Source organism: Hippoglossus hippoglossus, chromosome 7 (genome assembly GCF_009819705.1).
Source record: "Hippoglossus hippoglossus isolate fHipHip1 chromosome 7, fHipHip1.pri, whole genome shotgun sequence".
Taxonomy (NCBI): Eukaryota; Metazoa; Chordata; class Actinopteri; order Pleuronectiformes; family Pleuronectidae; genus Hippoglossus; species Hippoglossus hippoglossus.
In genome coordinates this window covers 14,405,966-14,422,048 of record NC_047157.1, presented here as the reverse complement: position 1 = coordinate 14,422,048, position 16,083 = coordinate 14,405,966, and the positions used below count along the sequence as shown (strand labels likewise).

The window sequence follows — 16,083 nt, the reverse complement described above, 5'->3', positions numbered from 1 at the left end:
TCTCTTTCTGCTACTTTACACTTCTCTTTCTGCTACTTTACACTTCTCTTTCACTACAACTGAGACTGAAAGTACTTTTAACTTGTTTTAAATGTATGTATCAGCTATAGGTATGAGTTATTTCATGGATTAAGATTGTTTACATATAAAACATGTTCAGTTAATGAATGAATGATGTATTCTTTTAGATTACTTATCCAGTGGTAAAGGAAATCCTAATAATTATTAACTCCAACATGTCAATCAACAATATTAAAATGGTGTTTACACATCAATGCTTTAGCAATGATTATAATCTTACAATAAACTATAAAACTATATTGTACATTCTATATTTATACTTTTGACACTGCACGAACACTTTACTGGTAATCATTTTTATTTCACTTTTACAAAAGTAAATGTGAAATGTTACCAACATTTTACTTTTAATGGAGTACATTTACATTGTGTTCTGCAACTTTGATCCACTGTTCTAAATAATCTTTCCATCACCAGTGTTGGAAGAAGTACCCCTGTGTTGAACTACTTTGTTACAAGTAAAATTCATGCATTCAAGATTTTGCTCTAGTAAAAATTCTAAGGTTTTAGCATCAAATATCCTTCAAGTACCAAAAGTAAGTTATCATTGCACAGAATGTAATGTTTCCGAATTTATTACATGATTGATACTCAATGATAAATATTGATCCATTTATGAGTACATCACTAAAGTTGCAGCAGCTAATGCTGATTACTTACTCATCAAGAAAGTATCATCTTGTCCTTACAACAACAACAACAGTAATAATAAAATAATAATATCTTTATTTAAATAGTATCATTCAGCTGTTATAAAGTGCATCACAAAGAGGACAAATAAAACAAGAATACACAACTTTAAAGACAAGAAGCAAAATAAAACAGTATAATTTAAAATCAAATACAGCATATTATATAATCAAAATCCCAAATAGAATATTGAATATTAAAACATAACTTAAAAGTAATGGAAAAAATACATTATATGTCTTATTTTATATAATTAGTCTAATTTCCCAAATTAACAAGGTGCTACAGTTAAACAGTCAGCTGGCAGTAGGGACACCCATGATGTGTCAAAAGTACGATATTTGTCTAGTGGTAGAAGTATAAAGTAAAAGTACCAGAGTAAAGTGCAAGTTTCAAAAATTATTTGCAGAACATATAACCGAATATTTGTATTCCCTTGTCTATCTCATTCTGACTTCCCTGCTTCTGCAAAAACGGAATTTCCCCATTGTGTGGATCAATAAAGTTTTATCTTATCTTAACTTTGATCCTACTTAAGTAAATGTATTGTATGTAATGTATGTGTGTTACTGTCCGCAACCGGGTGTCGAGGACGAGTCACTTTTGAATCACTTCTTTTAACTAAACTATTATTAGTCCTTTGCTCTCGTGCGTAATCACATACCAGTGATAAACGAACAGCTATTTTTTCTAAATAATAAACACATGACTTGACTTCCGGGAACACTTGAAAGCAGCACGGGTTTCAGTTGGTGTCCTCCCGTCGGCTCTCGCGCTTGTCCCGGGTGCTGTGTTCTCGCGGGACTTGGCGGTGCAGGCAGTTAGCGGGGCTGTGATCTCGGAGGTGTCTGAGTTAGCACAGGGAGGGAGCGACCAGCGCGAGCGTCTGGAAGCGTGCACGCAGCGGCAGCAGAGGAGGACGGCGATTCTGCAGCGTTCAGCGCGACGGCGGCTCGGTGAACACGGTGTAAAGTTGTCCGACGGTCGAAGGGAACCCCCTCGTTTCGCGCCCCTTCGCTTCGGGTAACTTGGTGGAAAAGTTGAACTCGGGCTCGCTCGGAGGACCCAGCTCGGTGTGCGCAGAAAGTGCAGTCGGTGGTCGGCGGCTGGTCCTGCAGGAATGTCGCAGAAAGAGAGACCCGTGTTCTACCGGCAGGAGGTCAACAAGACGATATGGGAAGTCCCGGAGCGCTACCAGAGCCTGTCCCCGGTGGGCTCCGGAGCCTACGGATCCGTGTGGTGAGTCACTTCCACCCCCACCCCCCCTTTCCCCGTCAAGTTAGCCCGTGCCTCGTCGCCTGGTCACCTAACTTAACCTCCATTCATTTAGACGAGGCCTGTGCAGCAGATGCTAAAGTCAGGTTAGCTCGTCCTGATTGTTTGCTAGCGAGGTGGAGCCGCGACGTGTCTCTCAGCGAGAAAAAAACATGCGGACTCTGTTGTTTTACGGGCGAATTCTCCACCTGTGAAAGCCGTAGCTCTCCTCTCGAGCTCCACACGCACTCGCGCTACAGGAAGCTGCTCACTTACGTCTATGTTTAACTGCCGAGAAAGTAGCCGTGCGATCGGTGTGCATGTGTCAGCCACGAAACTGACTCATCAACTGTTTCAGGTCTCGAGATCATGTTTATTATGATTCGGCGCTGTGCGAATAAAATGGAATTGAATCGATCGCTCTTAATACTTTTCTACACCGCGGGTTCACGTGTTGTTGCCGGAATATCATTTGTTTTACAGTAACACTGGAAACTCCCATCACCTTTGATGAGGTTAGCAGACAGCTGTCTCCGGATAGTTCATGGGTTTCTGACTCACCACCACAGACTGTGCAATATCTGATCATATTCACTTTATATCTTTTCAATGCAGTCCATGCATGTAATTGTGCTCATATTTTCATCATACTGCTGCACACGCACCTTCATTTGACAGTTTACAATCTGCGAATATTTGTATTTTCATTGTATTTTGCTGGAAAAACGACTGAAACTATTAATTTTCTTTTAAATACTTGCAGATTATATTTACTTGAATTGACTCATTTTAATGAGCTAATCATTTTAGCCCCAGGTGTCATGTTGTTTCTCAATATTGGCACTTTCACACAAATATGCAATCTGTATAATGTTTCAGATATGGCTGCAACTAACAATAATCAGCATTATTGACATCTGCAGAATATCTTTTGAGTTATTGTTAATTTATTGAATTTCTAAAATAGCAAACAAAAGCAGCCCTTATCTAGGTAATTTCCACCAGTTACATGTCGTCTTAAAAACACTCAAGGCTCTTATTCTACTATTGTACATTGACTATTAACTCTCGATATGTTAGTGGACAACCTGCTCTATCCGTGGAGCCCATTATTTTTATGACTAGAAATGTTGATGAAAGGAAAATAGCTGATCCATGAGTTATTTTAACTTACAGTCCATTGATCACAGTTACTGATTAACTATCATTTGTTATATTTGTCCTTTTTTGGACTGGTTTTCTGGTAGTTTAAAGACTTCATGAACACTATTAACTATAGAATATTTTAACAGATTAGTCAATAATAAAAACCATTGTTGTAATTGTGTATGACTTAATTACAATACAGCCAGTATGACCATGAAATAATACATTTTCTGGTCATATAGTTCTTATGTGTTAAATTGTCTCATCCAATTAATAGCATGTCTAAATTAAATCATTTTTAAAGTGATAAAAAAAAAGTATTGATAAAAAAACCCTGCAGAACAAACGTTTGTATTTACAGTTGAGATCCTGTCATACCTGCTCTCTTATTGTTCTCTTATGAGAGCACCTTGTTGTTAAGGCGGATTAACTTCATGCTCCTTGGTGGAGGGAGAGTATGCTTTCGCTGAATGACGCTTTTTCTGTGGTGTGTTGCTGAAATAGGTTATGCTGATACTATCTAGGACACAAGACTGCCAGCCGTGCACTTGATTTAGTGGGCAGATGTTTGTTTTGCAAATGGAAGCTGACAGCTGTGCTTGTTGCCGGGCAATAGGATAATCTGTTGCTGGCCAGATTACTGACTGCTCACCAGTGGGATTGTTTTTTTTTTTAGCACACTGCCTTGTATATCTTCAGTGTTTACATGATGGACTCTACCATTAAGTTATGAAGAATCTCTCACCAGTTATTTTATACTGGAACTGCACCATCTTAAGATCTGTTTGACATTGTAGTGATGACACACAACTGAAAATGTCCACGTCATCATAAAAAAAAATACTAATCATAGTAACATTTATTTTAAAAATGTAATATACAGCAGCATTAGTGGAGATTGCACTATGTTTATACATTACTTTTATTTAAAGTGTTGTTTTAATTTATCTCTTATTCAAACTTGCACTACAATGGCACCATGGAAGATCTCTGCAATATGACATGGACACGAGGAGCCAGGGAGTGAACTCTGGACGACGACCTGTTTCACCTACTGATGAATATTATTTATATTTTCTTATCAAAGTGGAAGAAGACTTTTAGAACATTCATTTTTTCCCACGCTATTCCAAAGCTTTCAAGCCCTTAATGCGGAGACCCATTTTTGTTTGAAAACTCTGTTTAAAAAAAAATATTTGTGTAAAAAAGACATACACACCCATGTTTGCATCCTGAAAATGCTTGTCTGCGTGGAGACTGGTTTCATTTGAAAATGAAATCGAATTAGTGTGGATGTATGTTCGGCTGAGCTGAGGAGGAGGAAATGTTAAGTTTGAGTAAAGGACACTCAGCCTTCAGAGTGAAGGAGTGATGCAGGCACTGCCCCCACTCTGCTGAGAGATGACATTTTCTGCTGATGTCGTCTTTTTTCCTCAGCCTTCAGCAGCCCTTCCTGCAACTAATTTAATTTTGAGAGCAAACTCAGCCCATTCTGAGCCATAGGAAAACATTTTTCTCATCTCCCTAAAAACTGACCTGCTTGCTTTTCGAAAGTTCATCTCTAGTTGAACCTGCTCAGTACTTGTTTGGCAGGTTTGGATAATTAAAGCAGCCCTTGCTGGCAAAACAAATGATCCCAAACAAGTTGTTAATGATTAATGAGTTTCAATCTTTAATGTTTTCTTCAACAGTTCTGCATATGATAGGAAGAGTAATTTGAAGGTCGCTGTGAAGAAGCTCTCTCGGCCATTTCAGTCCATCATCCACGCCAAGAGAATGTACAGAGAGATGCGGTTGCTGAAGCACATGAAACATGAAAATGTGAGTCAAATAGTTTCTCTTTTGGTTTTGTCTGGTGGTAAACAGAGTATGTGTTTGGTTATGTAATGCCTTACAGGCTGTAGCTACAGACTTAAATCTATGTCCATTGTTCTTTGGGTTGTGAATCTGTCAATATATGTATCATTTTTGTTTTTGTGCAGGTGATTGGCCTCCTAGACGTCTTTTCCCCAGCTACTTCTCTGAAGGAGTTCACTGATGTGTAAGTTTACCCAGAGTAAATCCCCAGTTTCCCTCTCTGTGCACATTGACTTGGGGTCAGAGAGTCACCTCAGCAACACTTGTGCATAATTTAACAACAGGGTTCAACAAGCTGCAGCCTTTAGTTTTGCAGCAGTGGACAATCCTAGCTTTGTCTAGGAAACACCTGGAGGCCGGCCAGCAGGCCAAAGCAAAGTGGAACACATTTTAGGCAGACTACTCACTCTTAGTTATTCAATCTCTGCCTGTTACAAGACTTACTTCACCACCAGCTTCCTTCCCTGTGATTCTCAGTATCTAGCTTTGTTGCACACATTGTAGTTGCTTTGCTTATGGCAAACATAGAGTTGTTATTGGTTGATGTTGAAAGTTGTTAGAAATGGGAAGTGAGAAACTAGACAATGACTCATTCCTCAGACGTGCCTGCTACCTCCCCCGTTGTATGTCGACTGGATTTTTCCTCTTCCTCTTCTTGTCTCCAAATCAGATTGTGGCGCATTTCAGTCGACACCCGTCATAAGAATGTACCTCAACTGTAACTTGGAGCTAGATTTATTATCCTTATGCATTTCCAAGTTCATCTTTAAAATGTTCTTTGCCGCAGTGAGCAGTGCTGCGCCCAGTTTGAGATCCACTTCAAATCTGAAGTTGTGGCCAAGAACATTTCCTCATACCTAACATGTCATAAGTGTGGGAGGAAACACACCTAAATTCTGAGAGAAATTGCTGACTTCAATACCCAGAAACGTTTAGTTTTGAGGCTCAACAACAGCACTCCCTCATCTAAAGGATGATATTTTATTTCATTATTCCTGAACACCTAGTCAAAAGCTCATACTTGCTGTCTGTGGCGATCAACCAGAATAAATGATTGCATGAATGATTGCATGCATTTGTTTTGGAGTTTTATTATGGATCATGATGGAGCATAATATTGTTAGGAAGGAGTGGAATAAAATGGACAATAACTCTGGTTTTGCTGTGTTATTTTTGAGCTATTGGTTTTTTAAGCAAGATTACGCAAAAACAACTGATTTGGATTTGCACAAATTTTGGTGGAAAGATGTGGTAGGAGGATGGATCAGGAAAGAACCCATTAAATTTTGGTGTAGATCTGGGGGCGAATCTAGGATTTTGATATGTCACTTCCTTTAACATTTGACATTCATAGATCTTGAGGAAAAAACAAAACAGGCACATTTAGGTAACTGATATCTATGAGGTTGTGAAATTTGTGCAGCTTGATGGAATTTAAGAGAACTGTTGGGCCTTGGTGAAGTAATGCATCCTCCTGAGTGACATTCTTGTTTTTTTCTTACCGTTCTATCATGCATATAGCAGTGTTAAAGAACTTTAAATTGGTGCAGGGTGGAGTCTTTGAATGAGCAGCAGTTTTGCAGAATTGTTGCATAACTCGAACAGGAACATAGACATTTACTGGAACCTTTCCCCCACACAGTAAGAAGCAGTGACTGCATGTTCTGCTGTTAAAACTGAAAGTTGTCCTCTGAAAATGTCCCGTGCTCCTCCCTGATTTGCAGAATGTGAAGGCAATACAAGATCACACATGTAGCCTGTGTGTAGACTGGAGTTCCGAGAGAGAGTAAATAGGTGGGTTGTGCAGAAGCAGAAACTCGTGCTCTGGAGCTTCTCTTGCACAACATAGAAGACAGGTCGTCACAAGGAAACACGGCTCTCTTTGTCTGCTTATCTGCTGGAACATTTGAAATGTTCTGCGTGCAATGTGATATCCAGGAAAAATCTCAGATATGCAGGTGCTGTAAGTTCGGTCTCCCCTCTGCTCTAAAAATACAAATGCTGCAGTAAGGCTCCTCGCAGCTCCAGCCATGCTCCTGTTTCTATAGGAGAGAGGAAAACAGAGGTCACTATTTATATCTCCCTTTTTTCCAAGGCGGGTGAACTTTGCAGAGCGTCTGTGGCCCTGTGAGTGCTGCTTAGAACAAGTTCAAGCATAACCAGGTGCTATTTTAAAGCTGTGCTCTCTGTGCCGTGTGAGAATAGAAGAGTATTCCTGATTTGGATATTTGCTGAGCAGCAGACTGACGCAGGAGCACATGGCTTTGTGTGTTTTGGCTGCAAAACTGCCACTGTAGCATCCTGCTGCTCCTTTTCTTCCATCAGTTCTGACATTTTTAAATGCTCTGGGATTAGATTTGAATTATGCACTGATGCGGTCCCATTAAGCCCATTTATCTGGGTGTGTTGTTTAATGACATTCCATTTGTGAAGGGCTTGGCCTTCTCAGTGCCTCTGGAGAGAAGTGAGAGTGGAAAGAAGTGGCAGCTAAACTGGGTTTAAGCTCACGCAGCCATATGGGAAATTAGTTTCATCCTGCAAACAACTCTGAGGGTAAAAAATATAGAAGTGCAAATATATTGATTTATGTCCTTCTGGCTTTTTGTGATGTTAGAAAATATGATATAACTTCTGATGTTTATCTCTTCAAGGTGTGAAAACCATCTTTTCTCATCGGCAGGTATCTGGTGACTCACCTAATGGGTGCAGATCTCAACAACATAGTGAAATGTCAGAAACTCACAGATGACCATGTGCAGTTCCTCATATACCAGATCCTCCGAGGATTAAAGGTGAGATTATTAGAAGAACAGTTCGATTTCGCTGAGAGTGAGAAGGGGCCCATGCACACCTGGTATTAACATGTGTTCTTTGTGATATGATCGCAAGTGGAAAGCTCTGAATGGGTGCATTCACACCTGGCATTAAAATGTGACCCCACATGCGTCTTGTGAACTAACACGTACGCCATTTCTGTTAATGAAGACAGAGTTATGTTGTTTTTACCCAGTCTGAGTATACAAGTGTGTCACTGTGTGTATCTGTGTCATAGTTGAGTTTGAAGCTTTTACACTCGATTAAACAAACCAGATATTATGTGTTAAATAATGATCTGTAGAGATGGTAAGAGACAGATGTTGTTGCCTTTGGATAGAGTTATGTCTCCTTTTTGCACTTGTTTCCAGTCTTAATGCTAAGCTAAATGGCTATAGTTCTGTATATTGAACTTCTTCTTCTTTTCATCATCCAAGTCTCAGAAAAATAGTGAATAATCCCATTTCACAAAATGTGGAATTATTTTAAATTTTTTCTACGAATGATCAAATTAGATTTTTTAATTTTTTTTTTACTGTTTAATCAATATACTGTATCTTTGGTGAAGTTGTAATTTGATGTAAGTGCTCTCCATCTCTCTCCAGTATATCCACTCAGCAGACATCATTCATAGGGTAAGTGTCACTTTTGATTTTAATCTGACAAATGTCAGTTTTACCCCAGTCCCGGAGCCTCCCCACACCTTGTGGCATAGGACCTTTTACTTTCCATCTAACAGTCTTTAATTTTAATATTAATGAACAAGAGACATACTTGTTTTTATTTTATTTGACTATTTCTCTAGAGCAGGAAGGTTTTCTGGACCCAATATTGTTTTTATTATCACCTAACCTTAAATCACACTAATTCACATTTATGTCTTCTCTCCCTTCAGGATTTGAAACCCAGTAACCTGGCAGTGAATGAAGACTGTGAGCTGAAGGTCAGTGAACTGCTGCTTTCATTTAAAACATCACTTTAACCCCAAAACTTCCCACGAATGTGAATATTTACAACTCTGTTACACTGCTCTCAGATTTTGGACTTTGGTTTGGCACGGCACACTGATGATGAGATGACCGGGTACGTTGCCACCCGCTGGTATCGAGCCCCAGAGATCATGTTGAACTGGATGCACTACAACATGACAGGTATAACCTGACTGACACAGGGTTTTTGAAGCCCATATCAATATAGATGTTTGTTGATATTGATTGTGGATACAGTTACAGAAAAGTTTTATAGTGATATATAGGCTGATGTTCATTTATCCATCATAAACCGTGACATAAAAGGTTCCCTTAAATGTATTCCTTTTTAAATATGTAACTTCGGCCTCTTGGGATGAAACCAAAGAAGCATAGGATCATGGGAGTTATTGTCTTTAACACCACACAATCCTCAGAAAATGGCAATGTATGATGTTTGATCCATTACAAGTGACCAATACAAACAGCCAAAAGAAACAGGAGACTGGCTATTGGTGTGTTTTTCCTTCATCATAAGTCACTTGCCCCGGAAGTTATAGCAAAGTCACAGTTACTTCTCAATTATCAGCTGACATAATTTAACTGAAATTGTTCTAATATCTGCTGAATTAAAGCTCCTTTGCTCTCCTTTGATGTATTTCTGCATCTATACATCATGAAGTCGTTTTACAATCAAATCTTAACTTAATTCCCCTCCTTTTCTTTGTTTCAGTTGATATTTGGTCAGTGGGTTGTATAATGGCCGAACTCCTCACTGGAAGAACCCTGTTTCCTGGCACTGACCGTATCCTTTTCATTTCGAGAGAACAGTATATATGGGACATTGATTTTGTTATGGTTTCACTGATTTATTTTGTTTTTGTAAGCATAGTAAAAGGAGTGGATTTGCAATCCTTTGGTTTTTGTGTCCACTCACGACAACCTGCTTTTCTGCTTTTCTCTTCCAACATGATGCCGCCTAAGGTGCCTTTTTATATAACATTTTTTAAAAAAGTAATGTAAACATAACACACGCAGTACCTGTTGCAAAACTTCCCTCTGTCTCGACACGTACCCTCTGCTGTTTCTACTGCCGTGCTTCAACTCCTCCTACACCATCAGTATGCATTGTTGGCTGGGGTCCACTTTCTGCCTGCACCACTGCCAGTCTTTGTAAGGGCCTAACAATCTGCAGTGTCTCTGCTTAGAATTGTGTTTATCTCTCTCTCTTCCTGCCAGTGTTTTCACACTAACGGCTGTGCTTGTATGTAGGTGTACAGTTGGGCTGTCTCCACTCTTTTCCTGTTGTGCGCTGTTGTTATATAATTTGTTCTGCTTTCACAGGTTTCACATTGACTTCCTCTGCTCCTCTCTGTGTGTACCATACAGTAACTTTAGTAAAACTGAATATCAAACATATTGGTATAAGTGGTATAAGTTTCACATGGAGGTCAGATTCCTCCCCCCCCCCCCCCCCCCCCCCCCCCCCCCCCCCCCCCCCCCCCCCCCCCCCCCCCCCCCCCCCCCCCCCCCCAAGCGTCTGGTCTTCCTTTACCGTGTGCTTGTAGACATTGATCAGTTGAAGCTAATCATGCTGCTCGTCGGAACACCAGGGCCCGGGCTCTTGATGAAAATATCTTCAGAGTCTGTGAGTTCACAAAAACAATGCAAGGTTTTTCTCTAACCCAGTTTTCTGCTCTAAACTAAAACTTGCCCCTCTGCTGTTCAGCATTTGTATAAACTGTAGCTGCTTTCTAATTGACGGCATGTTTTCCATCCTTCAGCTGTGTGGGTTTGAGACTTGCTTTCTTCCTCTTTAACTGAGTCAATACAACTGTTTGCTGTGGGATCATTGTGACACAGGTGATTGAGTGCTGGCTTTCACTGACTGCAATGCAAAGTGATGTTATTTCTTTCCTCTACATCTGACGATCCCTCCTCCTCCTCCTCCTAACTTTGTTTTTGTCGCATTTTGCTTCAAAGCTTGAAGTTTGCTTTTCAACATAACATTGTAGTGCATCTAGAGTTTAGCCCCACGGTGTTGGGTTGAGAAGCAGCTTCTTAACCAACTCTGCTCTGTCGCTATACTCCCCTTGACACAAGCTTCATAGATATAAACCAGCTTCAGCAGATAATGCGTCTGACAGGAACGCCCCCAGCATCTCTAATAAGCAGGATGCCCAGCCACGAGGTGAGCCGGATCCACAGTTGCTCTCGTTAGACCAGACAGAAGAGCGGGGTGGGAGGACAGTCAGACCTACTGTATTATACTCTCCCTCTTTATATTTAAAGCTGCCCAGCTCTTAGCTTAATGTGCTCGCTGTTATCAACCACACTACTGATAAGAGTGCAGGACTTAAGGGACTACTCCTTTTGTCAAGTGGGGTATAAAGAGGAGCATAACCTCTTAAGGCAGGGGTTGAAGTTTTTGGCTTTCCTGTGTTATCGTAGTGTTTGTGTGATATCTGACATGCTTGCATGTGATTGTAATGATTGCCACAAGCAGCTCTAAGCCTGTGTGGTGAATACATTTCCATGCTTGTCACTTCACCCCAGTAGTGTTAAAGTGACTTTTCAGAGGTAGACATGCACATTGTGCAATAGCCAGGCCTGCTGTTACTAACAGGATTTTCTGTGTGAAAGATCCTTCCCTCTGTGGTTTTCCTTCTGTTTTTGTTGCACAATTCTTAAAACTTTATTTTCTTCCATTATTTTGACATAATAATTCAATCTGCAAGCTAAACCTTTTATTTTACACTGACAAGGCACTTATCAAGTCAGTGGTTTATGTTAAAATACATCTTTTCTCAAATTTCACAACTACATTAATTCACTACATTATCCAAAAATTATGTAGTGGTCTTATTTAAAAAAGGATTACAATTGACTCCAAAAATATTGAAGATATTTATAGTGTAAACACTTTGTTGTTTTACTGTCTGGACATTCTAAAAACAGAGCTGCAGCATATTTTTGCTAGTGTAGTAAACTGCAAAGGGCTCAAGCTTTAAGACCAACATGTGTTATCTTTGTGCCACATCAATATGACATTGAATAGAATGCGTTGAATAGAATCAATAGCATGAAATAATGTGAGCATGATGAAACAGGCGGTGCTGAATGTGGCCGACATGTTGCTGCTGGTAGCCGCTGACATTTGATTTACTCTATACATTTTCTCAGGCCAGGAACTACATCAGCTCCTTGCCAAACATGCCCAAGAGGAGCTTTGCTGATGTTTTCGTCGGTGCCAACCCTCAAGGTAATATGAGAACGAGCTGTGCTCTGTTATTGTGCAATCCCTGTAAACTGTAAATATTTATTTGTAAATTGACCATTAATCTTGGTTTAAACTCTACATGAAAGGACACTATGATTTTCAAAGAGTCTTTGAGGGAATGAATGAAACACAGATTTAATTGTGTTCACATGTTTTTCAGCTGTGGACCTTTTGGAGAAGATGCTGGTTCTGGACACGGACAAACGGATAACAGCAGCCGAGGCTCTGGCCCACTCCTACTTCGCTCAGTACCATGACCCAGAGGACGAGCCTGAGGCCGAGCCTTACGACCAGAGCTTTGAGAGTCGCGAGCTGGAGATCGAAGAGTGGAAACGTATGTCTTCATGAAATGAAATCTGATGTTCCTTCATATGACTGAAAGCTGTAAAATGTGGGTTGCCTCCTGACAGTGGTGGAACCCTGTTGCGTGTTGAAGTCTCGTGACGTTTTCTCGTGTCTTGCAGGATTAACCTTCGAGGAGCTGTGTAGTTTCGAGGCACCTCCCTTCGATGAGGATGACATGGAGTAGTAAGACGTGCCACCCACATCCCAGCATCCCACAAATTTGTAACGACCTCAAACATTAGTCGTAAACAAATGCTCAGACACTTGTATTAGTCTTTTTTGATCAGGAAAATATTGTCCATGATTAGCCTTTAGGTAAAGGAGACCATTACCAGCGCATAGAAAGCATGAGCTCAACCAGTTATCATTAATTGTCAATTATGAACCACTGATGGTCCAATGCTGGGAAAGGTCACTTGTTGCCAATAAGTGGCTTAATTTTATATTCTTCAGATATTAGCAAAATTTTGACGTTGACTTATCACTGTGACTCTGAGATGCTGAAACACCTGGTCCTATAGCTGTGCTATTTTGTGTTTTAAATTTTCTATTGAGTAACTTATGAATAAGCTTTTGTATCTATCAATCAAAAAAGAAATATGCTAATATGCTGGTCTGCCACTCACCCTGCCACGGTGTCACATATAGCACTGGGTCACGTGTATTTGTAACATGAGTTTTGATTCAGTCATCGCCATGATTGTTCTGTATTTAAAGAGATACGTTTGAAGGGTTTCATATCTGCGACTGTGAATTTTACAGTTTTTAAGTTTTTAGATATGTCACAAACTGAGAATGTGCTTGTTCTGTGTAGTCACTGACCTTCAGTGCTCACCAAATGAATTTCACACATTTTAATGTTCATAGTTTAGACGCCCTGTGAGACATTTCTGCATATTTTGGCTACACGGAAAAATCTGAGCCTCAACTGTTAAAAGGACAGTGCTTTTCAATGTGGCACCTACGTAGGAAAATAAATATTTATGGGTACCTGCTCTGCTCAAAAATATGTAAATATCTGTGCCATATTTTTTAATCTCTGATATATTGCGGTTCTGTTATGAAGCAATCACTTTTAGCATGTACAGTACATCAGTTAAAGACTTTGTGTGTGTCTGCAAGGGTGTGTTGTTAGTTTACAGGCATTTTAAGTGTCATGCTGAAACATTTAATAGAAATACTGCTTAAATGTGTAAAAGAGGGATTCTACATGTATTTATACTTTGTGGAGGTGGTATTTATAGACAACAATCGAAAGATCCCTTTAACTATTTTCAGTCCAGCAGAGTTACTACTATCTTCAGTCATTTGTTTAACAAAATAAAGACTTATTTTTAAGAGACATGTGGTGTGTTTATTGCCTCTACTGAATGTTTTTTACATCCTTATCCTGAAAAGATCAGCATGGTCAGTGATCAGTGTGTTAATGAATGTAATAATTAAAGACGACCATGATTCCTTCATAGCGCTGTATCTGCCCTGCTGAAGTGGCATCAGGCAAAGCGGAGATAGACAGAATAAGTAGAGAAAAAAAGGTGTAGGATTAGTTGGTCAAACACTAACATGAAAATAGCATTTTATTGTCCATTATTATTTTCTTGTTTTCTCCAGACATTTGACTAACACTGAGATATTTAATCTGTTGACGAAAAACAAGAGCTGCCAATGTTTGAAATTTTGGCTTGAGAACTTACTGAAGTTGTTTATTTAACAATAGTTGGATAACCTTTGCATTTAAAGTTTAAAAGTACTTGGTCGGTTGTTGAAAGAATGTCTGAGAACTGACTACAGTCTTTCTGTGGATTGAGTTTGTCTCAGTGTCCTCTGTCACCTAATGAAATCTCAGGCTGACTCCATGATGTTCCCATCAGGGCTCTGAGGGCCACGCCATCTACTGCAGGACTCTGCCCTTGTCTCTGGGAATAGTTCTGTATGACTTTGGCTCTATGATGTAAGTACTACACAATGTTTTGTGTATAGCAGACTGTTGTCTCTAGTGCCTATAGCTTGACTCTAGTAAAATACAGCGGTGGAAAGTAACCAAGACATTTATGCCAGCATTTTATTTAATGACAAATTTATGGTAAGTATTTTCTTGCCACTTCACTTTTCAATACAAATCACAGAGAAATATTATTGCTCTACTCCAATTACTAAAATGATCCTAGATAATGTTACTTTGAAAACATATGAAGACCTACGATTAAAGAGATAAAACCACTTTCAAGTCAAGCAGATAACATTGGTTGATTTGTCAATAAAAAAAAGAGGTAATCCTTCAGACATAAATGACAGCCTCTCATATGTGCAGATTTGCTGAGTTTTCCTTGTATTTATTCTGATAATTACTTTTGATTGACTAAACAAGACATTTGAAAGTGTCTCTTTGGGCTCTATGATTAACATATCACTATTTTCAAGATCAACAAACAAAATATTGAACAGATTAATCTGTTATCAAAATAATATTTATTTGCAACCATATGAAATCATAAAAAATTGTTCCATCTCTAGAAAAGTGGTCAAAAACAAAAACCTAGTGTTATTACCCTTAACCTGAGCAGAACTCAGAGGTCTGTCTGTGCTCATGTTGATGCTTCAATTAAAGGTTCAGTGTGTAGAAATTAGTGACATAAAGTGGTGAAGTTTCATGTTGCAGCTGAACACCTCACCTCACCCTCCCCTTCCAGACATGAGAGAGAACCTGTGGTAGCCTTCAGTTGTCATAACTCAAAAGGTGTTTAGTTTGTTTAGTCTGGGCTACTGTAGAAAACATGGCGGCCTCCGTAGAGAGGACCCGCTCCTGATGTAAATATAAAGTATTTAATATAAAGGGCCCATTCTAGGGTAAAGACAATAACAATCCATACAATTCAGAGGAAACACACTAGTGAAAACATCCCTAGTGTTATTTCATGTGCGATATCTACAGATAAATCCCTTTCACCTAAATATTACACACTGAACCTTTGGAACAAAAGAAAAACATCTACTTTATATACTTCTGTCCATTCCATCATCATCCTCCTCCAGTTGAACTTTTCAAAAAAAAAAAAAAAAGGCTTCATAGTCTGCTTGATACAACAGATGAATGCAGAGAACATCTGTTAAAATACGCCCAGTTGTATTGTGCTCTACTGACAGGTGATGAAAGAGCTCTCAGTGTAATGCAACACAGTTCAGCAGCACCACAAACTACATCCTGCAAATGTATTATTGAATCTACACCTCTCTAAAACTTCTTTTCTAATTAAATCTAAACATTATAACATTCAAAAGGGCAGGATTTATTGCAGGACTGTCTTCAGACTTTGATAGCGTCTAAAACATTGACACATGTCAGCTTTTGTTTAATGCTTTTTAATTAGTTTATATATGATGAAATGTGTGTATATACACAGTATTGTGGATTTGCTTCCTTTTCCTTTTGTTTTCTCTTGCATCTGCTGAGGGCAATGTAATGGGAGATGTGAAAAAAACCTTTTTATTGCTTAAATTTATAGATGTAATAGTTCTATATGGAGTAATTTTGTATTGTTTTAAAATGTGTCCTTTTTGTCCCCACATTTGGCATGACAGAAATAAACCAGAATTCAGTACAGCGGAGACCTCTGACAAGGCCCGACAGTCCCCAACCAAGCTGCACCA

General features: G+C 39.3%; 1 protein-coding gene across 2 annotated transcripts; it reads left to right on the top strand.

Moving 5' to 3' along the window:
* The first annotated feature begins 1,485 nt into the window (after nucleotides 1-1,485).
* Nucleotides 1,486-13,777, top strand: mapk14a (mitogen-activated protein kinase 14a). 2 transcript variants are annotated; one of them, XM_034589726.1, is made up of 12 exons: nucleotides 1,486-2,010; nucleotides 4,863-4,992; nucleotides 5,154-5,212; nucleotides 7,709-7,820; nucleotides 8,448-8,477; nucleotides 8,738-8,785; nucleotides 8,879-8,993; nucleotides 9,544-9,615; nucleotides 10,379-10,458; nucleotides 11,994-12,072; nucleotides 12,251-12,424; nucleotides 12,555-13,777. In XM_034589726.1, the coding sequence occupies exons 1-12, from the start codon at nucleotides 1,892-1,894 to the stop codon at nucleotides 12,617-12,619; spliced, it is 1,083 nt and encodes a 360-aa protein (XP_034445617.1). In that variant the 5' UTR covers nucleotides 1,486-1,891; the 3' UTR covers nucleotides 12,620-13,777. The 2 variants fall into 2 exon arrangements, with proteins under 2 accessions (XP_034445617.1, XP_034445615.1); XM_034589724.1 differs by lacking the exon at nucleotides 10,379-10,458 and adding an exon at nucleotides 10,922-11,001 and having other exon boundaries at nucleotides 1,604-2,010; nucleotides 12,555-13,525.
* The last annotated feature ends 2,306 nt before the right edge of the window (nucleotides 13,778-16,083 follow it).

What these genes read in the sequence shown, in the direction of transcription:
- mapk14a (XM_034589726.1), top strand. Translation starts at nt 1,892, where the DNA reads ATGTCGCAGAAAGAGAGACCCGTGTTCTACCGGCAGGAGGTCAACAAG. An exon ending in CCTGTTTCCTGGCACTGACC is followed by an intron (nt 9,616 to 10,378) that starts GTATCCTTTTCA and finishes GTGTGCTTGTAG; the next exon opens with ACATTGATCAGTTGAAGCTA. An exon ending in CGTCGGTGCCAACCCTCAAG is followed by an intron (nt 12,073 to 12,250) that starts GTAATATGAGAA and finishes CATGTTTTTCAG; the next exon opens with CTGTGGACCTTTTGGAGAAG.